The following is a 25793-nucleotide window of genomic DNA, read 5'->3' as shown; positions in this document are numbered from 1 at the left end:
GATGGACCCCCCCCTTTTCATTCACAGACATATGGCCCTGCCCAACGATTAGCCGAGGACGACGTGACGACACGGCGGCTAGCATCATGTTCCTGAAAACCTCCTTCACCACCCTGATTGTGGGCGTGTTCGTGGTGTATGTGCTCCACACCTGCTGGGTGATGTACGGGATCGTGTACACCAAACCCTGCGACAACCCCAAGGACGCAAACTGCATCACGCCCTTCCTGGCTGGGAACCCAAAACTACAGGTCTGTAGCGGGAGGGACTCGATCTGTTTGCTGTTGGGCTGAGGGGATCCGTACATTCACCCACAACCCACGGACAACAACGTCTGACATCCACTTGTGTGTTTCCAGTTGAGTATCTACACTGTACTGCGGCCCAATGCGGAGGGAGGACACACGCTGATCTACAAGGAGGATCAATTTGATGTTGACAGCAAATTTGAGAGGTTGGTAATTAGTTTATAGTTCTAATAAACCTGGGAAGTACTTTTTCTCTCTCTTTTTTTTTAAAGACAATAAGCTGTTTCATGTCAGGATTCAGTCATTTAAATACGACGGATGAAATGAGTTATTTTCTTTTGGTCATATAATATTTAAAAACAAATCTTCCATCCCTTCTGACATCTTTCCTTTCCTCTATATCCCTCCAGGGTAATAAATGTCTCCCTCCCCAAAAAAACCCGTAACAACGGAACCTTGTACGCGCTAATATTTGTCCACCAAGCCGACGCCGACCCGTGGCAGGATCCGCGGCAGGTCCATTTGACGGCTCAGCTCACCACATACATGGTTCCCAAACCGCCTGAGATCTCTCTGATTTCTGGAAAGGACCAAATGCAGGTACCCAGCCGCGTTTTCTGAGTCATCACCATGGCGACAGTCACGTTCTCAAAATGGTTAAATGAATGCTTCCTTTATATTTCACACTTACAATTGGGTGTAAATAAATTCTGTTCTCCTGCAGGGTCCGGGAGAAGCCCATAAAAGGACACGCCGTGACGGAAACCCCACCGCAGGAGGCGGAGCTGCCGTGTCGGATCACCCGACTTCCCACTGGCGCTCCCGCCTGACGTTCAACGTCGTCGGCGACCGCTTCCTGTTCGACAGGCAGCACCTGCCTGGAGACGTCCACAGATACCTCCGAGTGTAAGGGGGCGGGGCCGCGGGCGCGCGCCCCCCCTTACACTCGGAGCGTCGGGATCAGGACGTTCTGCTCCTGTGTTTCAGGTTTCAGAACGGGAAGAAGGTGGTTTATCTCCCTCTGCTGTTCATCGACGAGCTCAGCAACCGGGTCAAAGACCTCGTGGTAGATAAATATCACCGTCGTTTCACGTGTAGCGAGAACATCGGTTCTTGGGAAGCTGATCTCCTCTCTGTGTGTGTTTGAAGGAGATCAATAGCACCTCCGCCGAGCTCCCTCTGACCATCTCCTATGATTCCATCTCCCTGGGGAGACTCCGGTTCTGGATCCACATGCAAGATGCCGTTTACTCTCTGCAGCAGTTCGGTACGTTGCTCTCGGTCTCGTCTTCGCCGCCGGGGGCCCGGAGCTCTTACGTCCGTGCGTTTCCCTGCGTGTGATGTCAGGATTCACAGAGAAGGATGCCGATGAGATCAAAGGAATCTTCGTGGACACCAACCTGTACTTCTTGGCTCTGACCTTCTTCGTGGCCGCCTTCCACGTGAGTGTTGCTAAAAAGCACTCCGGCACATTATTAAGTCTAAACTCTGCGCTGATAAAAGAGGGGGGAAGGAGGACTTTATTTTTACTGCTGCTTTTTGTTTTTCTCACATTTTCAGCTCCTCTTTGACTTCCTGGCATTCAAGAACGACATCAGTTTCTGGAAGCAGAAGAAAAGCATGGTGGGAATGTCCAGCAAAGCCGGTAGGTAACGTTGTGAGGAGTCAGCATATTGATTTCTAATTGCCCGGATCGCCTCCACGACGCCGGCTGGCCTGTGGATTCCTCAGATCACAGCATCTGATCGAGTTTAACCAGGAAGTGCTGTAAATTTGCGGCGCGATGGATCACGAGTGCCGCGTCATTGCGTAGCGCCGTTTGTTTTCCAGTGCTCTGGAGATGCTTCAGCACCATCGTGATTTTCCTCTACCTGCTGGACGAGCAGACCAGCCTGCTGGTCCTCATCCCGGCCGGCGTCGGCTCCATCATCGAAGTACGCACTGATCGCACAACGTGAACCGAGTCTCGGTGATGCTTTAGTGACATTAAGTTTGTTTTTGTGTTTTTGCAGGTATGGAAAGTGAAGAAAGCTTTAAAAATTCAGGTTTCTTGGAAATCAGGGAAGCCATCATTCCTGGTGTGTATACTGTGTGTGTGTGTGTGTATACTGTGTGTGTGTGTGTGTGTGTGTGTGTGTGTGTGTGTGTGTGTGTGTGTGTGTGTGTGTGTGTGTGTGTGTGTGTGTGTGTGTGTGTGTGTGTGTGTGTCAGGAGTTGCGTTAAATGTTGGCGCTGCAATGTGGAGCATGCATGAAGGTCATAACGCTCTACTCGCTTCCATTACTTTCGTTTTTCCTACAGTTTGGGAAAATGGATGAATCGGAGAGGAGGACGGAAGAATACGACACGCTGGTGAGCCCCCCCCCCCCAGTTGGAGGGATTAGAATCTGGTTATTGATTGCGTCTTTGTGTTTGCCTGCAGGCCATGAAGTACCTCTCGTACCTCCTCTACCCGTTGTGCATCGGAGGCGCGATGTACGCGCTAATATTCCTACGATACAAGAGGTGGGTGTCGCGTGACGACCCAAACAGTTCCGTAGCTGGACCGCTAATCATGCCCCCCCCCCCCCCTCCTCCTTTCAGTTGGTACTCCTGGCTGATCAACAGTTTGGTTAACGGTGAGTTCTTCCTCTTGCCGACCTCCTTCGGGCGTTGTCTGATTGAAAAGCGTTTCCCACGCTGTCCTCGCTCTCCCCAGGCGTCTACGCCTTCGGCTTCCTCTTCATGCTCCCTCAGCTGTTCGTCAACTTCAAGGTGGGTTCGTGCGTCGCCGTTGCTTCTCGAGGTGTTTTCCGCTGCGTTACTCCCATTCCTGCGTTTCGTCCAACAGCTAAAGTCCGTGGCCCACCTGCCCTGGAAAGCCTTCATGTACAAGGTGAGGGCACGGAGTCGCGTGCTCATTGAATGTCCTTATCGTTGTGTTTAACGATCGATTGTTGCCAGGCGTTCAACACCTTCATCGACGACGTGTTCGCCTTCGTCATCACCATGCCCACGTCTCACAGACTGGCCTGTTTCAGAGATGACGTGGTGTTTCTCGTTTACCTCTATCAGAGATGGTACGCACAAACGCCTCGACAAGTTCCCCAGGATACCCCCCCCCAACAGTGTCCTAACCTCAAACTCTCTGCTCCCCCCTCCCCAGGCTCTACCCGGTGGACAAGACAAGAGTGAATGAGTATGGAGTCTCTTATGATGAAAAACCGAAAGGAAAGACTCACAAGGACTGAGAGGGACGGACTGGCCTCCACGCGGCGCCCGACGATTTCGGCTGGCATCGCCTGAGCTGGGTCAAAGGTCGGGGAACGCCCCGGGGGACAAAAGATTTCCGTCTGGTCAGTTCGGTGTCCGGGAACCAGGTGCATCAACATCCTCTTGCTTTTTGATTCTTTTTTTTCACCCCGTCCCACAACGCAAAGAACAAAGGGGGCATCACGGTTCCTGACGTTTGCCATCTTTCTTTCTTTTGTCTGAAGAGGCAAAACGGACAATCGGAAATCTCTGACCCATTTCAAACTGATGAAACAGATTTAGCTCTTCCTCCTTTTCCAAAATCATGTGGACCCATAAAACCAATCGCATTCCATCCATGGTGGAACAGCCTTGTTCTGGTCATTTTCTTTAGATTTTTGTCCATTTCTTTTCTGCTATTTTTTGTGAATTCTAAATTATGAGCTGCCCAGTTTGTAGTTCTGGCTGGAACTTTAAACTGAGTGATGTTTACAAGTTGATTTTTGGTGATTATGGAGTAGAACATGAAAGCTGCATTGCTGACAAGAATGGTGAATTGTTGTGAGATCATTTCAAGACTTGAGATCCGGAATGCGTGAATTTCTAGAAAATGACATTAAATTCAGCTACTTAAAAAAATCTGTCACCAAAAACAATGTTTGAAAGCTGTGATCTTTAGTTATAAATCATGTTGATAAAGCTGACAAAGCCTGGGGAAAATTCCAGGATGAGAAGTTATACATGCTGTAAAAGACGACCGAGAAGAAAAAGTAGAAATTATTATCAGGAATTTCTAAAGCATAATTTTAACATTTGGAATTTTATAAATTCACCTTCCAGCTGGCTGTGCTCAAATAACAACAGAAATAAAATCGCAGTAGACGATTATGATTTGGGCTATAGAACATTGTAGCACGTTGCGATGGATGCACTGGTTAAAGATTTTACACTTCTGTAATTATTACAATGAAATTGTTTGAAGATGCTGACTTTTATTACACAAACACAGGAAAGCGCTACTGTCCATTCCATCCACTCTAGTTTTGCAGTTTTACCTGCTTGAGTATTTTCTACATATCAGAGCCAAGAAAATATCAGTGCCAAATATGATACTGATTCTTTAAATCCAAGTATTATATTATTATTGTTGTTATTGCTATATCTGGATTTTTATTTTTGCAGTAGTTCTAATCTCATTTTGGGTTTTTTTCCCCTGATGGTCTGAAATTCTAAGATTTTGAATTCTACTACTGCATGTAAATACAGCGGGGATTTGTGCCGTACTTGTTATCGTCTTTCAGATTCAGAATAAAAAAACATTAAGTGGCCATGTCATTTGCATTGATGTTTTTGTTTTGTACATATTCTTAATGTTTATGTTCAATTTATCTTCACGCTGGGATACTATCCATATAAAATAATAACTTTAAAATCTGTTCCGATTAAGTGTATTAATTATACGGATATATTAAACTGGAACATAAAAGTACTGTAAATAAATGAAGGACAACGTATTGCGTGTGTCACGTTCTTTGCGTGATGACGTAGCCACGCAGCCCTGACGGAAGTATATTTGCCATGGTCCCGCCTTCTCTCTTCCCTTTTCCGCTGAAGGAAGCTAGCTAGCCTAAAGGTGTTTTGTTCTTCAACCGAAGCTAAGGCCCTCCATCCGGCGACTAGCACCATCACGTTTAGGCATCCGACCCCGAAAGCACCAAATCCTTCAACTAAAATGGCCTCCGTGTCCGAGCTCGCCTGTATTTATTCCGCCCTGATCCTCCACGACGACGAAGTTACCGTCACCGTAAGTGTCCCGGCTCCGCTCGTCCGTACGCACGCGCGGAACGGGCCCCGGTCGTGTTCAGCTGTATTTAAAGTAGGAATAACTCCGGACAAATATGCATATCATATTATAACCCTGTAGGAAGGTGTTTATAGCCCGCACCGCCCCATCATCTGCGTTAATAGCAATGCTAGCTAGCAGTGTAGCCCGCACCGCCCCATCATCTGGGTTAATAGCAATGCTAGCTAGCAGTGTAGCCCGCACCGCCCCATCATCTGGGTTGATAGCAATGCTAGCTAGCAGTGTGGCCCGCACCGTCACGTCATCTGGGTTAATAGCAATGCTAGCTAGCAGTGTAGCCCGCACCGCCCCATCATCTGGGTTAATAGCAATGCTAGCTAGCAGTGTAGCCCGCACCGCCCCGTCATCTGGGTTAATAGCAATGCTAACTAGCAGCAAACCACGTTCGAATCGCTCTGGAGTGTCTAATGACATTCTGTTGTTGTTGTTGTCACTAGCTTCACGTCATCCCTTCAGCGACAGGTGCTAGCTAGCTAGCTAGCATAAACCGGGGAGCTTTCGTGCAGCATGACTTGCGTTATTATTCAGTAATAACGTTGTCATAGTGAGGTGACAGTAATTCTTGTTTTACTACAGTCCATGTCTGTTTTATATATATATATATTCATCAGGGGCTGGTTTTCTCCCGCTTTTCAGACAAAGTTTATATGACGTCAGAGCACGTGCATAATCCAGTGCAGGATTTCAACAAACAGTGAAAGTGTAAAGCAATCAGGGACTAGTTTACAGTGTAATATTTGATTACTTGAAATGGCTGCCCAGTCGAGTGTTAACCACTGGCTATCGTATGGTACACATATTGCGTACATCTGTCTTTTGATGGGTGAAGTAGACTTTCTAAAGGTAAACGTTTCTCTGCAGGAGGACAAGCTGAACGCGCTGATCAAGGCCGCCGGAGTCGCCGTGGAGCCTTTCTGGCCAAGCTTGTTTGCCAAGGTAAGAATAAACGCAGACCGGGCTGATGTGAGGTGTGTATTCAGGAAACTAGCGTGCGTTAAGAGCTGCTTCCTGTCTGTATTAATGATGTAATTAGTGATTATAAAGTCTCTCTCACGTCCCGCCCACGCTAGAGTTGTGATTTTACTAACGTGGCTGCAGATATCTTGAGTGTTTCTCATCAGAATGAGTCCAGGACATTGAGGTCGGTGACTCTGAACCGTTTTCTCGCAGGCTCTTACCAGCGTCGACATCGGCAGCCTGATCTGCAACGTTGGCGCCGGAGGCGGAGCTCCAGCCGGCCCGGCCGCTGCCGGTGCCCCCGCTGCTGAAGCCCCAGGTACCTGGACAGATTAGCGTAGTTTACCTGCGAGTTCTGCCCCGCGGCGTCTTTTTGATTTGGTTTTAACCATCCCCTGTTTTCTTTACCCGACAGCCAAGGAGGAGGAGAAGAAGGAGGAAGAAAAGAAGGAAGAGTCTGAGGAGTCAGACGACATGGGCTTCGGTCTCTTTGATTAAAACAAGTGTTTGTTCAAAAACACAATAAAACTACAAAAATGGCTGCCTTCTCTGACTTGATTTTTATCCACTGCAAAGTATCTAATATATTATAGAAGTGATGAAACTGTATTTTTCTTGTTCTCTTAATTCACACCTGTAAGAGGAAGCTAATGAATAAAAGGCTATTTATTTATAGCCTTTAAAACTTTAAGCACACGACAAAGTGTCTTTCTTTAACTCGACACTGAATAACAAAGTGTTACGCTTTCAGATTTGGGGGAATATTATTACACACGAATTAGTTAAACCATAGAAATCTTACGTAGCATGTATGATAGTGACGTCAACGAGCTAGCTACCTTTGAAGCTGGTCCTTCCGCCGCGCCGACGTCGCGCATATGACGTAGCCCTTCGCTTTTGTTCCAGAAGTTTAAACCTGACTCGGCGTTACCATGTGAACGGGAAGCGACGCGTTTTAATTAGTTTCAGCCGCGCATCGAAGCCTTTCTTTAACGCACCTGACCGGAGGACGAGTTACGGTCGCGATAACGACAGAAACAGCCTTTTTACGCCCCCCCCCCCGAGAAATCCCGAGCTGCCGTATTTACGACATTAACTGGGACGTTTACGGCAACTCGGCCGATTTTAGCTAACAAGGAAGGTGTTAAAAGTAGCTGCAATGCTAAAACGAAATATTTATATTTTCTGGGGAAAAGAGCAAGACATTTTGGCACACTCGAAATAATTTCTTTTTAAAACGTGACCGTGTTTTATTTGCTTGGTTTAGCAACTGTAGTGTGGCTCCTTCCTGAGACCCCCCCCCCCCCCCCTCATCAGAGAGGGAATGGTGGAATGGAGGGGGGGGGGGGGGGGTAGAAAAGCATCACTGGAACTCCTGGACTGACTGAAAAACAAACGGGATGGAAGGAAGCCACGGCACGATTTGGTCTCAATGTACAAATCAATCAATCAATCACCCGATGAGGAATTCCACTCCTTTGAAGAAACAACAAATAAAACATGTCAGAGTTGTTTTAAAAAATATTTCAAGCCAAATGCAGTTCATTTGGCGCAGATGTAGCACCGTCGCTGTGACATCGTCCCTCCATTCATGCCTCCATAACCGCGTTAAAAATATAGCTTCTTCGTATATTTACTATGTAAGTCAACTAAAAGAAAGTGTCCTGTGACGTTTAGTGTGCTTTATATATTCCATTTGTCATCTCTTCCTGCCTGAGACGGAGAACTATCCAAGAGAAAGAGTTGAAAATATGACATTAATGAGGATATAAATCAATAACTGCAGACTGGCAAGGAGACGTACTCTGAGAATCAAAGCTGGAAATAGTAATAATAATTAATCATGATATAAAAACACGTTTAAACAACATCATCCATCGTCTTCATCATCCTCCTCATCCTGGTGCAGTTCCAGTTTTTACAAGCGCGTTAAGTCTCTCTTATCCGCATCCGTTCGCCTCTGAAACCTTCGTTTCGATTTGATTGACGATTAAAAAGCAGTAATGGATGCAACGAAAGGACAAAACAACACAATATGAACAAACAAAAAAATGGCCGTCGCCAGAGAGAGAGAAGAAGGGACGAGGAGAGCCGATCGCTTCGGTCAGCTGTGTCTGCTGTCCATCCAAACGTTCTCTCCTCTTCTCCCCGAGTAGCTAAGAGCTACTGCAGCTTCACAGTAGCAGAGACCCCGTCTGATTGGCTTAAATCCTGATCATCTTGAGGCGTGATTGGTCGATGACATCCAGCATGTTCTTGGCATCCACCGCGAGGGCGTGCGCCGCCATCAGCATGTGCTTCTTGTAGTCCTTTTGTAAACTGCGGAGGACACGAGACACGAGGGGATCAGCGCGGCGAGCGGCAAGCCGGCGCCGCTGGAAGCGTTTATTTCTGTTACCTCGTCATGACGTACTGCTGGGCCAGTTTCATCTTCGATATTAACTCAGCCAGATCGGAATTCAGCAACTTCTGGGCCATCTCGATCTGTGACGATGCGATGGAACGCGTTTTTACAAAGGCTCCGCAGCGGCTCCGGGCGGACTGCGGTTCTGCCGAGTGTGCGTTTACCTCTCTGTGCGTGCTGGCCGGCAGCACAGGAAGCGTCTCGTCCACCGTCGCTAACAGCGTCCTCAGCGCCAGCCCCACCTCCTGCGCATTTGCAGTTCAAATAAACTCAACCTGTGGATCGACGGATCTTTCGGACGCAACGACGAGCGTTTTCGCATTCCTTTTCGGTCGGATCCTACCTTCACCATCGGGACGTATTCCTCCGGGGCCGCGGGCTGAATCCTGTTGGACATCTCGATCACAGCTTTAACCAATCCCGTCACGTTCTCGTACACTTTGTCGTTTGACCGATCCAGGTTGGCCGTGGGGGGAGGACTGATCTCCTGGGGCTGCAACTAAGACCAAGGACAAAAAGTACCAAGATCTACAATGAGCCACCAAAGAACAGGAACTTTTTAATGCCTTTAAAGATTACAGTGTATGAAATGAATTCCTTAAAGAAGTTAAAGCGTGATTTGAGTTTAATAGATCACACATGCGCTGCCGGGTTGTCCTGTCGACTGCAGTTACACAGATGCAACACGAGGGGGCAGCATCGCGCCATCTACATGCATTTGTCCGCTTCAACTGTGGGTATTTCACACAATATTTCAGCTACATCATGCACTATTTTCACCAATCGTGATGAGATGTGTTGGAAAGTTGAGATTATTTTTGCATGAATGTTAGTGTTTATTTAGAGTTTATTGTTTTACGTGCAAACAGAGATATGTAGTTCTCGCTCTGGTAAAGAAGAAATTACTTCTTACACGATAGCAATGGTAGCTTCAAGCTAACTAACTCTACACAATGACGACGGACACACACAAAATCATCTTACCCTCCACGGCTATGAGGAGGTTGAGGAGACGGGGGAGGTGTTTGGGGAGGAGAAAGAGTTTGAGATGTGAGCAGAAAACAGGTCAGAAAGGCAGGATTAAAAGTAAGAAGTATGCGAGCAGGATGGATGCAGGGATATTAAAGGGAAGGGGGGAGAGAAGAGGGAGGCACATCAGGACAAAGCAAACCGCAGGTGGTTTCTTAGAAGTGAACTCAGAAACAATAAAATACACAACAGATTGGCTTTATTTGGGCAAAAGAAACTAAAACAGAGCGAGACGTTTGCGTCATATTTACCTTGACCCCCTCGTTGTAGCTGTCCAAAGGGGACAGACTGGCCAAGGGACCAGGAGCTCCGGGTCGAGGGGGCTTCTTAGGAGGTGCTGCATGATCTGAACAAAAGCAGGGGGGGTAGTATGTGTCAATGAAGCTAGCTATGACGCTAAATACTGCTAGCGTCATCAGCACAAAGTATATTAAGATGGTAGATACTGCCACATTTATTGGTAAGATAGCATAGTAAATAAAGCTAGCATAGTCTGATCTAAATATATCAACAGGGTAGCTAGCGCTGCATTGATTCGTATGTCGTATATTAGCATGCTAAACAGCACAGAGCATTCTAACATGAGAGATAAAGCTAGTATCAACCGTTTGGAGTATATTCATGCTAAATAATGCGGATCCCATCTGTGTAGCGTATGTTAGCATGTTAAATGGTGCAGCAGATATCATTGGTAAGCATGCTCGATAAGTTATAGTAGCATTGTTTTGACAAGCGTAAGCATGCAATGTTAGTATTTTATTGCGTATGCTAACATGCTAAATAAAGGTAGCAACAAGTATAATGGGATTCGTTATCCAGGTAAATAACACTAGCAATTTAAATAATAGCAATAATAATATTGAAGTACTGGGAACAAACATAGCTGTAAACGCACAACTTTTTCCCTTTTAATGCTCCTCAAAGTGAAACATCTGACCTTTGACAGCTATTCAGTTTATGAAATATCAGGTTTTTACGCTTCAAGATATTCAAAAATGTAAAATCGACCATCAGCAAATGTTGATTCTGGACATCGTAGCTCCATTATATTCTATTATTGCCCTCTGGAACGTACCTGAGCACGTTGTTCTCTCACCTGGTTTCCCTACAGGCTGGTAGATATGCTGGTTTCCACCCTGTGCAGAGACACGCAGGTTAAAGTTTAGCGGCCGTTAAACCATAATGCACCTCAGCGAAACGGAACCGGGTTCCCCCGAGGCCTCGGTGGCGCTCTGGTTGTCGTGGAGGTTTTCCTCTCTCTCTTGAGTGACACCAACCCAGTCGCAGGTAACATGATTTCATGCAAGGCTAAAAAAAAAAAAAACACACACACATTTCATGACTGACCGGTGTTTGCAGCGTGCCGTCCTCTCTGTCGATGCTTCCTCTGCTGTTCCTGGGCTCCGTCTTCTAAACAGAAGAAGTTTGGCAGAATTTAAACTCCACAGATCCAGAAGTTGCCATTTTAAACCCATCAACCACGTTTACATCACTAGAACCAAAGACGACCCCCGTCTCTCTTCCTGTTTCAATACCGTTTTGGTGAAGCAGGCCTTGAAGAGATGCATCCTGGGAGAACAGAGGCCGAAGAAGATGGGAGGAGGAAGGCAGGAAGCGGGATGCCATCGAAAGAAGGGCAGAGACGGGAGAGGAAAGCGCGAGAGAAAGAGAAGCAGAACTGACGGCGTAGAGAAAGGCCGGTGAAAGGAGCGGGAGGAAAGCTGAAGGTGGCGCAGAGACTGGGAGGAATGAACAGAACGAGTGAGTCAGAGACAAATGAAGGGGGGAGGAAAAGAGAGAGAGTTTTCCAGAGGAGGAAAAGCTCCGCTGAGCCAGAGGCGAAAACGTGAAGCGAAACGATCTGAACGCCTCCGTCTGCCTCTCCCTCCCACTTTTTCCATCTCTCTCCATCCCGCCGTGCCCCCCCCCCCCTCTCCCCCCTCCCATTCCACCCTCCCCGTGGATGCTGCCAATCCCACTTCCTTCTCCTGCCGTCCCTCCTCTCTAAATGCCTTCTCAGCCCTTTTCCCGTTTGCCCTTTATTCTTCAGGTGGTCGTCCTGATCGCGGAGTCCGAGCGGGACGGACCTTCTGCCTGCATTTCATTCTGAAAAGTGATCCCGAAGGTCTGACGGAAGCCGCGAGCTCCTCGACCATGGAGATTCCTCCTCTATTTGCGTACCATGAAGCTCTCCTCCTGCTCCAGCCAGCGCTGGTCATCCTCCATCTGCTGTTGCTGCATCATCAGCCGCTCCTCCATCATCGCCTGGCCGCCCTCCTGCAGAAAACACGGCTGTTCAGGCGCCGCTTCGTGAGCTCGAGCGTAGCCGCGTTCAGGTGCATCTTGTCATCGTGTGTACCTCCGTGTTGGGGCTCCACAGCGCAGCGTGTTCAGGTCTGTGTTGACCCCAGGAGTCAGCAGGAGGGTAGCTGCCTCCCGCTCCTCCTGCGCCACCGTGTGCTGACGGCTGGAGGCGGGGCAGAGGGGCAGACGGTTGATTAGAAAAGGCTTAATCTGGGCAAGAAACATTGGAAAAATTCCAACTGAAAGCTTAATACGTACAAATGAAACGGAAACACAAAGTCTGGATGGACTGATTCTTTTCTCATCGGACAGACTCATAGAGAGTTTCTGAACTGATCCAGAGGTCAGAATAAATCCGGGATTTGGCACAAAGCAGGGTTCTGAGCCCGGCGTGTAACCCGGAGGAACGTTGCAGGGTTCTGAGCCTGGTGGTTCTGAGCCCGGCGTGTAACCCGGGCCACCGAAATATATCGATGTTATTCTTGACATGATCAACTTTGACTTTAACAGCAGTTGAAATTATACATTCCTTATAAGGACGAGAGAGAGAGAGAGAGCAGCTCGCCAGAAGAGCTGGAGAGCGAGGGAGAGCGCGTGTGTGTGTGCGTGTGTGTGTGCGTGTGTGTGTGGTTTTCAGCGCTACAGGAAATGCCTGCTGTCTGCTCGGTTTATAATAACTGCAGAGTCTCTTTCACTTTCTCTGCCTTCGCGTTTCTCTTTCTGTCTCCCGACGCCGATCTCCGATCGTCAACGTTTATCGTCGTGACGACGTTTCACCCCCCCCCCCCCCCCCCCCCCCGAACGCGCCACGGGTTAGCAAAAACAAAAGTGCACGTTTTGCATCAGCCAATCGTCTTCAGACATCCACAGATCCAGCACTCTAAAGGGGGGGGGGGGGGGGGCGTACCGGGAAGTGGTTGAGTTGGGGGCTGGAGAAGAATCCTTCACTGGAACGAGGGCTGGGGTAACCCGGTCTGCTGGGCTGGAGACCAGAAAGGGAACCGGTTGTTTATGGTTGTCATGACAACAAGACGGCGCATCACCAGGAAAAAGGAGTGATGAAGAGTCAAATCCTACTTTAGGAGGCGCTTCGTCCGACCCCCCCGTGTCCCAGGACACGGTGATCTGTCTCCTCATCTCCATTCGGAGCCTCTCCTCCTGCTGAAGCTTCTCCTCCTCCAGGATGGTGCTGCAAAAGAACAAAAGTCACAATAGTTCACCTGAAAATAATTTATTCACGTGTCAAAATACATAAAATCACAGAAATGTCATGGTGGCCTTTAGCGTGATCGATGCTAACGAGCTAACCTGAGTTGCGTTTTGAGTTCGGTGAATCGCGGCCTCTTGCTGGGGTCGTACGACCAACACTTGGTCATCAGACTGTAGAGGGTGGGCGGGCACTGAGGAGGCATGGCCAAGCGCTCGCCGTTTTCTATCCGGCCGATCACGTCGTTGTTCTTCACGCCCTGGAAAGGCTTGATGCCGTACATCAGGATCTCCCACATGCACACGCCTGCGGAGAGACGGCCGATCGGTCGGTGAACAGACTCCGGGAGCATCGTGGAGCGAACGCGCGATACTCGCAACTCACCGAACATCCACACGTCGCTGGCCGAGGTGAATCTCCGGAAGTTGATGGATTCGGGAGCCATCCATTTGATGGGAAGTTTACCTTTGGAAGCTGCGAGCCAGAAGAAAGCGTTAACGGGAACTACGCGGGGAGCTGATTTGGAGTCGGCTGCAGTGCTCTAACGCAACCCTTAGATGGCGGTAAAGTGCTGGAAGGGTTGTTGCGTATCGCTTCACCTTTGTAGTAGGAGCTGTCCTCCATGTACCGGGAGAGGCCGAAGTCTCCGAGCATCACGCAATCCGCCGAGGAGACCAACACGTTACGAGCCGCGATGTCCCTGCGGGTCGATGGAAACCGCAGTTCTTTATTTGTTTTCAAGTGATTTCAGAATGGAATGCGCAGAATCACCTGTGAACGAAGCGTTTACTCTCCAAATACGCCAGCGCTGTGCTGAGCTGGTGGGCGAACAGGATGAGCGAGGCCAGATCCAGGCTGTACTTCCTCACCTGGAGGAAGGAGCGTAGCTGGAGGCGGAAAGAGGAAGACGAAGGATCCGTTACAGAAGCTCAAACGCAGAACATACGCACAGATGAAACAGGAAGTGACGCAAGCGATCCGCTCAGCCTCAGCGCTACCTCTCCCAGAGTGCAGAGCTCCATGATGATCCACACGGGGTTCTCCGTGATCACGCCGATCAGCTTGACGATGTGAGGGTGGTCGAACTGGCGCATCGTCACTTTCGGGACGACAGACGCAACGCGAGTCAACAGCGAGTCACGGCCGGCCGGCGCGTCGAGCCGGAAACGGATTAAAGTGCTTACGTGCTTCCTGCAGGAACTTTTCTCTGACGCTGTCCGATGTGCAGTTCTTACAGGTCTTAATGGCGACAGGCAGACCCGGTTTGTCCTGCAGAATCACACGTTTAAGGGACGATCAAAGTATTTTTCATTGAGATACGCGCAAAAAATATCGAGTTCACAAGAGAAATACCGGACTGCTGTAGACTCCTTGGTGAACATCTCCAAACTGACCCTCCCCTATGCAGCGGCCCAGCTCTATCCTCTCCCTCTGGATCTCATAATCCCGTGCTGACAGAAGAAGAGAGAGAGAGAGAGAGGTGAGGGGGCACATCGGCTTTTTACCCAGGAAACACAAGACACGACTCGGATCCACGCAGATGGGCTCACGAGGACTCGTCGATGTTTTTAATCCCAAATAATTTAGAATCATTTTAACTTGCTGGCGTTTAAACTGTCGTCCTTATTTGGCCAAAGGCCAGCAGATCAACAGAAAGGCTCGGAAAATAATAACAGCTTCACGCTGAAGAAAACCCTCAGTAACACCCAAAAAAAAAAAAAAAATCCAGAACCATGATCATAAAGCTCATAAAGATCCGAAAGAAATGAGAGCCAAACCCATTAAACAAATGCTGAGAGGTTATTGAGCTGATTCATCCGTTGCCACGGAAACATCTTGAAATTGTGCAAGGATTTCATTTCCAGCCCTGAATTAACTGACCGCTACGAAACAGATGAAAAGCAAACCTTTTATTTTTCTTTGCTCGATACTGAAACATCTGGCAAAGAAAAATACAGAATCTGTTCCACGTTTCTGCAGGACAGAACGAAAGAGAGAGAGAGTTTTACCTTCGACTAGTCCATAGCAGACTGTGTTGGCCATGGGAGAGAGAGAGAGCAAGAAATGAAGGGAGGGAGAGAGCCAGACAACTGCTTTAAGATTGGTAATAGCTCCGATAAAACACACACAAACACACACACACACACACACAGGCAACAAACAGCTTCATGAATGCAAAACTGATCGGTTCAGGTCGAAACGCATGCAAACTGGAAAAGCAAAGCGTGGCTGAAGAAGCTGCAGAAAGGAGATCAAAGGCAGGCGATGAAAAGAAAAAAAGAACGCAAAAGCAAATTAGATCACAGTCTCTCTTTTAATCCCGGTCACGCAATCAAACATTTTTACCGGCTGACATCAGGCACGCAGCTCCAGAGCACATTTAAGAAGTTTTACTGACGTTATAAACGCTCGTGACACGCGACACCGTCGCGGCCTCGACGACCTCGACGACCTCCAGCTGCTCGCAGGAGACGATCGTCTCAAGTCGATCGGCCGGAGTGCAATAAATCACGATTTAACGCAACTCCTCTGAGCGGGATAGTGCGACGGGATCCGGAATGGTAAGCACGCGTGTACGTTAGCCTCCTTCCTGCAGCGCCGGCTTCGTGGACGTTCGTCAGGCAACAGGAAGTCGGCGAGCACTCACTGGACGGCATGGTGTACGTGTCCTCTTCGTCCACTATCTCAGCATAGTCGTCGGTTTCTGGGACCGGGAAGAGAGAGGAAGAATAAAAAAAAACAGGAACGCGTAGGAAGTCCAAATCAAACACACACACAGTGGGAGAAATCATGCACGTGTCCCGTTTGCCGTGCAACAGCGCGAACGGTCGCCGAGTCACGAGCACAGAAAAAAAGACACGACTAAGGCTACAAACGTGGAGCTAACTTTGCGACAAGTCCTGGACAAGGCAGCTCCCACGTAGCTCCTCTCTCTATCTGCACGCACGCACACACACGCACGCACACACACACACACACACACACACACACACACACACACACTTGGTGGAGTGTCAGCTGAGCATGTGTTCTGCATATCTGTGTGAGAGCAGCTGGCGGAGGAGAGGAGGAAGAAAGAGGAAGAACCAAAGAGGGAGTGAAGCGGACCGTCTGGCCGTCACGTAACGCAGACGGGACGGGTCCGCCGCCACCAGATGGTTGTTTTTAAAACAAAATGGTTGCTCAGACTCCACACATCTGCCCTCGCCGCTCTGCACGCCACTCATCGGGCTCTGCGGGAGCGCATCCTGAAAATCACTCGCAAATTCTCAGAGGGCGATTCTCTAGAAGAAGAATCGCTCCGGCTTGCAGAGAATCGGGGGAAGAGCCGCTGCGTCGGGAAATAAGAGATGATGATGATGAAGATGATGATGATGATGGGCAATGCTGTCGCTAAATAAATGTAATTCTACATCAAGCGTCACTGAAGATCACTGTCATCTGTTTCCATGTGCTGAGCTGAGCTAACCAGCTGTGTGTGTGTGTGTGTGTGTGTGTGTGTGTGTGTGTGTGTGTGTGTGTGTGTGCGTGTGTTTGTAGTTAGCCCATTATAGCCAGGAATGCACCAACTCTCGAGTCCAGCAAACCGCTCCCTACTCTACTTGCTGTGTGCATGGATGTTGGCGCGTACGTGTGTGTGCGTGTGTGTGTGTGTGTGTAGGTGTGTGTGTGTGTGTGCGCGCAAAGACAGAGACACAAAAACCCCCAAAGAAAAGTCTGTTAAAGCCAAAAACGATTCTAAAATCAACTCCTCAAGCTGTTAAAGATTTGAGTTGTTAATTTCTGTTTTCAGTTTCATTCTAGGTTACTGTGTTCAATTACACACCACACACACACACACACACACACACACACACACACACACACCACACACACACACACACACACACACACACACACACACACCACACACACACACACACACACACACGCACGCTACCCTTTCCCGGGAGGCTGCTTCGTGTCGGAGGAGTCACGGCTAGAAAAACGGGGAGAAAAAAACAAGAGATTGAGAAAGGAGCCAACTTTACCATCCCCGCTAAGATCTTCTGCAGGGTTCCAGGAGAGCATGCAGGAAATGGGACAGGAGGAAGAGGAGGAGAACACGGAGAGAGAGAGCGGTGAGAGAGAGAGAGAGAAGAGAGCGGTTAGACCATCAACGCACGGAAAACGAACCCAACGCTCAGAAGGCAGTCGGCGAAGCTCCGAAGACGAGCGTTCATGCAACGAAGGGTTTGAACTCCAGCAGCGGGAATCCGGTCGGGGAGAAGAGCAAGATCGACGTGAAGGTTCAGAAGGCTTCGTTTCATTCTACAAAACTAATCTGAGAGCCGACGTCCAGGATTTGGATTTATTTAAGATAGACTGAAATAAAAAATCAATATTTTTAATTTCAGTGCTATTTGACAAAGATAAACTAGCCTTTAGCAGCTAAATGATAATAATAATAGTCCAGGCGGGTCTGAACAGATGGCGACGGGGAGGAGGAAACGCCGTGCTGTGGTTGGCTCAGGAGGCGATGATGCAGCCAATCAGGCGGTAAAAAAGACCAGGAGAGGAAAAAAACCAAACCAAAAAAAACAAAGCGAGGGTATTTGAGTAAGAGAAGAAGAGGGAGAGAGCGAGAGAGAGAGAGAGGGTGAGAGGGTTAAACAATGAGCTGTTAAAAAAAGAAAGAAAGATGTGGCAGGAAACGGAGAGCGAGAACGACTCCTCAAGCGACGGATTTCTATCTCACCGGAGACGGAGATCGCTCGGACTCCACTTCTGACCGCCTCCGACTTCTTCTCATTGTTTGACACTCTGGAGGAGGAAACAACAGACAGGAGGCAACAGTCAGTAAAAGTGTTTCGCGTTCAGAGACACGACAGACACGACAGACACGACAGACACGACAGACACGACGGGAACCAGAGCTTCCTCAACAGCCTCCGGAATAAACTGGGCTTCGGCGAGTTCTACGCCTCCAGCGCCGCCTCTCCGCTCCGTCTGTCATCTTTTTACACCACAGACCACAACAGACGGAGAGAAGAAGAGGTCGGCACCGAGCGAAGAGGAAGAGGAGGAGGCACCCGAAGTGTTTGAAAAGCCAAAGTGGAAAATAGTTGGCTCTTGAACTTATTTCCTTATTTGAGCAGAGACGGAGGGAGAGAGGAGGGAGGGGGGGGGGGAGGGAAGGAGTTGAGTTGAAATCCCCAGAATTAAGATCAAAGGTGCCGTTTGATTTGAGATCGATTGACAGCGAGATGCGAACATAAAACGTGGAGAAAAAGCCTATAAAAGGATTATTTGGGAGGAAGATATAGAACAATAATTGTTCCGGTTGGGTCTATAAGAGAAACTCGATGCTATTTATCTACTGATTATTTTCATCAATTCAAATTACTTGATGATCAGTAAACGTTGGCAGTGAACGAATGAAATGCTGACCGTCGTATCGATCATTACTGCGTCTGAGTTTTTCAGAACGATCCTATACCTGACAGACAAACGCATGAGCGTCTTAAAGGCTGGGAATGAAAGCGATGCTTACTTTGGGATGGAAGGCAGCGCTCTCTCGCCCTCTAGAGGACAAACACACACATCGCCAGGACTATTAACGTAGCACACAATAAATAAACAGGACAAAAAATACACTTTAGCGTCACATTTATTTATTATTTCAGCAGGAACGACTACACAATTAATTACAGAAACAATATTCAGTGGAAAAAAAGCCATTTAAAACATAATTCTATATATTCACAGCGTATTTTCATGTTGTTGGTTTTTTTTGGTTGAATAATAAGGAAGAAGGTTTCATACCTTTCTGTACTCTGATGATGAAGGAATGTGTCTCCATGGAGACGAGCCGACAGTAGCCGTCAATCAAGTCGGCCAAGTTCTCCGCCATGGTCAGCGACGCTGTGGTAACCGTGAGCGGCTGAAACAGGGACAGACAGGCGTTTAAGATCTGATGCTAGAAGAGGCAGCAAAGAGACAGAGTCCACTAGATCCCCCATGCCTGATGGGAAATGGAGTTACGTCCAAACAGAAGTCGGGTTTCACCTCGGCGGCTCTGGCTATGTTGAGCTGAAGCATCCCTTTCCTTTCCTTCTCCTCCATAGCCGAATACTGGATGGACTGAACCTGGTTGAAGTTTGCTAAATGGGTCGGCTTGGGACCGAAGCAGAAACACAGGAAGGGAGGAGAATGAATGATGAATAAACTTTGGTATTCTGTCTATATTCAGTCACGATGTAACGACAACAACGGCGCTGATCCCAGGAAGAGTTTGAGAGGAGCTCACCGTGGATCCTTTGTCCGTGAGGTAGCTGATCCCTTCCTCTGGTCCGATGGCCAGCTCCACCTGGATCACCCAACTGGACTGTTAGAAGAGGAGGCACAGGTCAAGAGGAGAAAGATGTGGATGCATGCAATGCCTCCTGCCACCAACGGGGGGTCGGCCTAACGACACCGACAGCCTTGCAGAGGAACCCACCCCGAGGGCGCACTTGAAGCACTCCTTGTCGTAGCGGTAGATCGGAGCGAGGATCTCCAGGAACTTCAGGATGCACTGCTCGTCGTCGAGGTTGGCCACCTGCTTAAACGTCTGCTGGATCAACTTCCGGAGAGTTTTAGCCTGGAAAAGCAGGAAGACCTCAGATTAAAGGCAGTTTGTTTAAAGGACGATCGTGGGACGGGATGTGTGTGTGTGTGTGTGTGTGTGTGTGTGTGTGTGGCATTGATTGGTTAAATAGGCCAATCAAACTAAGCTCAGCACTTCATTCAGGGATCGATAGCGGAACAAAGACCCATCGATACCGTTTAATGAATGCAGAGCTTTTGTGTTTCCCTGCTGGCGTCACAATCTCTGGGCTTCTTTAAGTCTGTGACGTCGCCAGAGAGGAACAGATGGAGAAGTGAAGGGGAGTCCATCCGTAGATATTATTCTGTCGTTTACACACACACACACACACACACACACACAATCCACTTCATAATAAGCGTCGATGAGCAAAAAGGAAGTATAGATGTAAGTAAATGTGTTTCGGCCACCCGACACAAGAAATGTAAGTAGAAACAGTCCCACACCACAAACAGGCCTACACATATATAGATTAAGAGACGGATTAGAGAAGATTTTAAGAGCTTAAAAGAGGCACGAGTGGATTTAGAGAAGAGCTCTTCATCACTGTAACACCAGGCTCTACAGAATAAATGAACAGTCCGATGAAGACGCCGTCAGCATGTCTTACAGGTAAAGTTTTAAAGGCATTGTTTGTATTTATTTAAATTCCTGCACAATTATCCATATCTAAACGATAATGTGCTAATGAATAATGGTCCAAATGAAAGATATGAGCAAGAGAGAGAGAGAGAGAGAGAGAGAGAGAGAGAGAGAGAGATCGTCCTCATCTCCTCCACGTCTTCACAGCAGATCTTTGGAACCATTTGATTTGATCCCTTTTCGTCCAAACTGTGATCTCCTCGCCGCTAAAGGTCACCGCTAGCAAAGCTGCTGCCCGGCCTCTCAGTGTGAAAGGACAGACCCCGCTCTTTATGGCGCTTTCACCGCAGCCCACATCAGTCACTGTTTATTACCGCCGCCATCTGCTCCGGTGCGTGTGTGTGTGTGTGCGTGTGTGCGTGTGTGCGTGTGTGCGTGTGTGCATTGAGAGAGAATAATCACATTAAACGTCTACCACTCTCGTCCACCAGAGCGACGTGAATGACAGCTGCGCTCCGTCGCTGACACACATCTATCAGACTTTTACCGCCTGAGAAACGGCAGCAAAACTGCTTTTATCTGGTAACACATAACGTCACTAAGCCACACACTCAAAGAAAAGGGCAACGACTTAAGAAGGACCGAAGGGAAAACGTTTTCCCATTTTATGCCGCTCCCTCCCGCCTTATTGTTGGGATGAAAAAGTGGGTTTAACCATGACCTGAGGGTCACACACACACAACACACACACACACACACACTTTCAGAGCATCTGTCTGCTTGTCTGCTGACATCCACACCCCTTTCAGGTCACTGGGCCTTCGCCGACACCCCCCCCCCCCCCCCCACGCCGGGACCCTCCCAATAAACGCGTGCCGTAAATTTATCGCTGACACAGAAGCACACCCCACCATCACACACGCTATTTAATCGATTTGACATGAAAGCAACGCGGCGCACCACCTTTCATCGCTGTTCTCACCTTGACTGAATCCAAAAGGTCTTTTGGGAAAAATCGCCTCAAGCCAACGTCTTTCCTGGGAAGAGAGACGGAGACGGAGATACAGAAGAATGTCGTTTATGTCCAAATTACCCTGAGGTATGCTAATTGACGAGCACTTTTGAGTTTATCTGATGCAAGCAAAGCTCCCCCCCCCCCACCCCAGCTAACGACAGACACACTGAAGCATTTACGCATCGTTTCCTAAGAAACGAGTGTGAGAGAAAACAAAAAAGTGAATTCAAAGGAGTGCAAAGAGATAAAGAAAGATGTGCAGAGCAGAAACAGGAAGCTAGCTAATGACTCAAAGTCCTCAGGAGAAAAGGTACAGGGAGAAGGAGTTAGCAGGAGGAGAAGGAGGAGGAGGAGGAGCAGGAGGGAGGTGTAACAGAATTGGGCGTTCAAACAAGCTGCAAGCCAGAGAAAATGTAAAAATGGTCAGTGAAGGAGAAGAGTCGACTACGACAGCGTCCTCTCCTTCTCTAGTTGGGTTTGAAATTCCGCACGTCTGTGGTGGCGGGACGGAGAACAGACGAAGAGGAACCGGGCCAACGAAACCAGAGCATGAAAGAACGGACGGAGACGGTCCCGCCCGGGACAAAGAGAAGCCGCTGATAAACGGCGAGCATTCTTGCTGGCTAATTGGGGGAGAGAAAGACCTGAATGGAAAAGAGCAGCTCTTTACAGCCAGGCCGCGTTAGAACCCGGCCTTGTTAGGACCGGTGGGGGCCAGGCCGCGTTAGAACCCGGCCTTGTTAGGACCGGTGGGGCCCGTTAAGAGTCGTTGGAACCGTTCGGGGAAAGAGTTTCTCCGTCGTTTCTCCGTTACTTCGTTACAAAAACACATTTCCAGGCAGAGGACAGACGGTGAAGAAAACACCCACTCGAGCAGCTCGTAGTTGGATTTCTTGTCCAGAGCGTTTCCTCTCATTCTTTGAAGAACCTCCTGAAAGAGAAACACAATCAGAATCATTCGCTGCGGATGCGCGGATCACGAGAGCACAGAGGAAACGCCTCCGATCAGAAGTGAAAGGCTCCCGCACCTGATCTCTAAACAGCCAGCTTGAGAGCGACATCTTGCTCCACCTGATCCCCGATCTCCGCCATGTAGTCATTCTTTACCTGAAGGGTGAAAACACACACGCACACACACACACACACACACACAAGCTTCATATTTACCTCCAGCGAGAACACAAACGAGCTCCTGTAGCGAGCGGCGTGCGTGAAAGGTGCATTCATTCGTTCAGCCTCGCTGCTGAAATGTCTTCCTGTTCCTTCCTTCGGTGTGTTCGTGCGTCGGCCGGCGCGTACACACCTGGTGGTAGAAGTAGTTGAGCGTAGGTTTGTCATCCGTGAACTGCTGCATGAAGCCTTTTGGGAGATAAAGGATCCTTAACTCGTACCTGTGGAGGGAAAGGGTAATAAATGATGTTTAGTTTATTAGCAGAGGGAATGTTTGGGGGGGGGGGGGGGGCTGGTTGCTAAGGAGCGCAAATGAGAGGACAGATTGAAAAATACTAGGAGAGAAAGAGACAAAGAAAGAGAGAGAGTTGTGGACTTTGTCAAACAAAGACATCTGCTTCTCTCTCTCTTTACGGCCGCGGTGCAGAAGGTCTCCGTCTCACAGTAGCGTTAGCTGAAGCTAATATATAGCATCCAGAGACACACACGCGGACAGACGGCTAAAGCTAGCTGCAGCTACTTCGGATCTACAAAGTCAAATGAGTCGCGCTTAACGTCGGGGTGACCGGCGATGACATGTGACCTCTCTCCTCTCCTCCTCTCCTCTCCTCTCCTCTCCTCTCCTCTCTCCTCCTCTCACCTCCACTCCTCGTTGGGTCGCGCCTGCTCGTAGGTCTCCCTGACGTGGGACACGCCCATATCTGGGTGGAGCCAGTGCACCTGGTCTCTGGCTGTGCTGTTGCTGAGCCGAAGGCCGAAGCAAGACGTCCAGCGCACTTTGTGGATGTCCAGGATCTTCTGGATGATCCCCTGAAAGTCGAGAGCAGGACAGCGTCACAGATATTCAGACGCCGTGCTGCTCTCCGCTGAATAATACACGAGATGCCCCGGAGACGGGAACAGTTTGCCAGTCAATAAAGAGGTCAAGTCAGCGATGCCTTCAGGTTCCTTCTGGTGTGTGTGTGTGTGTGCGTGTGCGTGTGCGCGTGCGCGTGCGTGTGCGTGTGCGTGTGTGCGTGTGTCTCCTCACCCTGACGTCGGTGGCGTCTCCATATCTGATATTGGAGGACCAGCAGCTGTGTTCCGTATTGATCTCAAAGTGATGGAAGACTTTCAGAACCCTGTCCACAGAACCGGCCGCGGTTCGGTCCGACCCCCCGCGCTCAGCCTCGACGCGGCGCCCCCCAGGAAGGCGTGGTTCAGGTTGGGGTCCAGATAGGCCGTCGCCATGGTTTTCCGCTCTGACACCGCCGCTGCTAGGTGTCTGTCATATTCTGGGCGGGGGGGGGGAAGGACAAAATCAGACGTGATGAGAAAGAGGAAGAATAAAGAATGGGATGAAGAGTAGAAAATATTTTAAGAAGTAAAGTAAAAGTAAAATAAGACGTATTGAATCCTGCTTTCGTTCTTTCAAACAATGAGAAACCAGGGAGAGAAATAAGAATCGGGGTCAAGGATCACTATTTCAGCACCTGAATCCACAACACAAAGGAGACAATGCCCCCCCCCCCCTCCGGCTGACGTTTTTCCTGTGTGAGAAGCCGCGACATTGACACACATCCTGGAATTTCACTGCAGCTCGATCTGGGAATGCTCGAAAGAACGTGCTCCTTTAGGGTTGTGTGTGTGTGTGTGTGTGTGTGTGTGTGTGTGTGTGTGTGTCCCTTTAAAAAGGAAAACCGATATCTTCCATCAGGTAGAGACGCCGGAGAGAGAGCGAGATGAAGAGTGCACAAACACATTCTCACAAACGCACACAAAACACACGTCCATGTTGCTCCAGCAATGTTAAACAGTCCTGACTTTTATAACACACGCACACACACACTTCTTCCAGTCAGTTCCCAAGGAGTCAGATGTCTCGTACCTCTGTCCCAGCACATGGCGAAGGGGCTACAGCCTCTCATTGCCATGGAAACGCATGTCCGTCCCTCCCTGTGTTTGCCTGCGCCGAGGACGGAAAGACAGCTAGCTGCCTCGCAACCGCGCATCGCGTATGGCCCATAAGTTACACAAGCACACACACACACACACAAACCAAAGCCCTGACAAAAGCTCAAGGGCACACGCACGCACACACGCACACACACACACGCAGGCAGAAGTCGTTTGTCTACAGTCGCTTCCAGAGAGCTAAACGGTGCAGTTTTCCAGTCTGCTGACGCTTTGTGCGGATCAAAGGACTCCTCTTGAGTAAGAACGTAAAAACAATTCCATCCTTTCTTCTTTTTTACTCTTTCCTTCTTGCGCTTCTCCCATTATCCATGCTGGCAATGCAAAGTCATCTTCATCCGCGCTCTTCCTCCTGCTCGCCACTTCTCAACGACTCCTCGGCGGCCCCCCTCCGCTGATGACACGCCGTTTGCCAAAACTCTGCCCCATGGCTGAACTCCATAGTTACGCCGTTGCCGTGGGAGAGTCGAGCAGCCGGGGGAGGGCTTCAGCTTGTTTCGCTCACTGACGTCAAAATGTCGGTGAGAACGTAGCAGAAGCTAATAGCTAATAGCTAATGTGCAACTTGTTTAGCGCTGATCCGATGGCCGGAGAACAAGTTCTGCCCTCGGAATGAATGAGAGGAAACAGAAGTGAGAAACAGAGCTGAAGAGAGAGAGAGAGAGAGAGAGAGAAGACAGGAGGAGCTAAAAACTGTTACTATGCTAATCTTGCTAGCCTCTTGCATTTGAGGACAGACCCTCCCAGTCCTGTACAAACCTGACCCCGGCCCGCAGGTTCTAAGAACACCGCTCCATCCCAGTTGGGATGTCCATGTGTGTGTGTGTGTGTGTGTGTGTGCGTGTGTGAGAATCGTTTACAGTGAGCGGCGAGTCGACCTATCACAGACTGTGTACCTGCCTGAGTGCGTTCAGGGCCGCCGCTCACCTGTATAATAGGAGATCCTGGAAATATCTGAAAGAACAGGAGAAGGGTCCGGGTTAGTTCGTCCCAGCAGGCGTTTAACAGCAGCCGGTCAATGAATTAGCCGGTTTTAAGGCTGGTTCAGGGTCGGTCCTGCTGTTAGGACAAGCTCACGACGCTACAGCTCCCAAACTCCCACAGGAAGCGCCAGGAGAAGCCTCCTGGAAACCCGACACCCACTGATCGGACGGGGGGGGGGGGGTCAGGAGGATAAGTGTTTCAGACAACCTGTACCCAT

At 49.1% G+C, this 25793-nt stretch overlaps 3 protein-coding genes across 3 annotated transcripts; 2 read left to right on the top strand and 1 right to left on the bottom strand.

Annotated features, from left to right (window-relative positions):
• Positions 1-86: 86 nt before the first annotated feature.
• On the top strand, positions 87-4835 carry clptm1l (CLPTM1 like). The gene is made up of 17 exons (XM_068747179.1): positions 87-251; positions 360-454; positions 659-848; positions 973-1154; positions 1236-1314; positions 1398-1515; positions 1596-1690; positions 1809-1893; positions 2079-2182; positions 2261-2326; positions 2550-2600; positions 2671-2753; positions 2832-2866; positions 2947-3002; positions 3079-3123; positions 3192-3307; positions 3394-4835. The coding sequence occupies exons 1-17, from the start codon at positions 87-89 to the stop codon at positions 3476-3478; spliced, it is 1650 nt and encodes a 549-aa protein (XP_068603280.1). The 3' UTR covers positions 3479-4835.
• A 229-nt stretch (positions 4836-5064) lies between these two features.
• rplp1 (ribosomal protein lateral stalk subunit P1) lies at positions 5065-6839 on the top strand. The gene is made up of 4 exons (XM_068747281.1): positions 5065-5283; positions 6205-6279; positions 6514-6619; positions 6716-6839. The coding sequence occupies exons 1-4, from the start codon at positions 5212-5214 to the stop codon at positions 6796-6798; spliced, it is 336 nt and encodes a 111-aa protein (XP_068603382.1). The 5' UTR covers positions 5065-5211; the 3' UTR covers positions 6799-6839.
• A 765-nt stretch (positions 6840-7604) lies between these two features.
• On the bottom strand, positions 7605-24655 carry LOC137903543 (focal adhesion kinase 1-like). Its single transcript, XM_068747691.1, is given in 38 exon segments — positions 7605-8619; positions 8699-8784; positions 8869-8949; positions 9048-9203; positions 9985-10079; positions 10830-10869; positions 11081-11143; positions 11915-12010; positions 12093-12200; positions 12945-13019; positions 13115-13226; positions 13346-13550; positions 13629-13718; positions 13844-13944; positions 14016-14131; positions 14243-14343; positions 14429-14513; positions 14598-14695; positions 15254-15274; positions 15892-15948; positions 17276-17301; positions 17700-17778; positions 17983-18047; positions 18778-18808; positions 19050-19167; positions 19293-19400; positions 19534-19611; positions 19726-19866; positions 21437-21491; positions 22339-22387; positions 22390-22400; positions 22498-22516; positions 22519-22576; positions 22773-22860; positions 23280-23449; positions 23670-23800; positions 23803-23913; positions 24507-24655. Coding segments are annotated over 38 exon segments (3363 nt in total). The 5' UTR covers positions 24631-24655; the 3' UTR covers positions 7605-8504.
• Positions 24656-25793: the final 1138 nt, after the last annotated feature.

This window comes from Brachionichthys hirsutus, chromosome 13, assembly GCF_040956055.1.
Source record: "Brachionichthys hirsutus isolate HB-005 chromosome 13, CSIRO-AGI_Bhir_v1, whole genome shotgun sequence".
In the NCBI taxonomy this organism is placed as follows: Eukaryota; Metazoa; Chordata; class Actinopteri; order Lophiiformes; family Brachionichthyidae; genus Brachionichthys; species Brachionichthys hirsutus.
Note: the sequence above shows the minus strand (reverse complement) of the source record. Positions and strands in the feature narration are given on the sequence as shown.

Coding starts and splice junctions, on each gene's coding strand:
- rplp1 (XM_068747281.1), top strand. CDS start 5,212: ATGGCCTCCGTGTCCGAGCTCGCCTGTATTTATTCCGCCCTGATCCTC. Junction 5,284..6,204: donor ACGACGAAGTTACCGTCACC/GTAAGTGTCCCG, acceptor GTTTCTCTGCAG/GAGGACAAGCTGAACGCGCT. Junction 6,620..6,715: donor CCCCGCTGCTGAAGCCCCAG/GTACCTGGACAG, acceptor TTTACCCGACAG/CCAAGGAGGAGGAGAAGAAG.
- clptm1l (XM_068747179.1), top strand. CDS start 87: ATGTTCCTGAAAACCTCCTTCACCACCCTGATTGTGGGCGTGTTCGTG. Junction 2,601..2,670: donor CGGAAGAATACGACACGCTG/GTGAGCCCCCCC, acceptor GTTTGCCTGCAG/GCCATGAAGTACCTCTCGTA. Junction 2,754..2,831: donor ATATTCCTACGATACAAGAG/GTGGGTGTCGCG, acceptor TCCTCCTTTCAG/TTGGTACTCCTGGCTGATCA.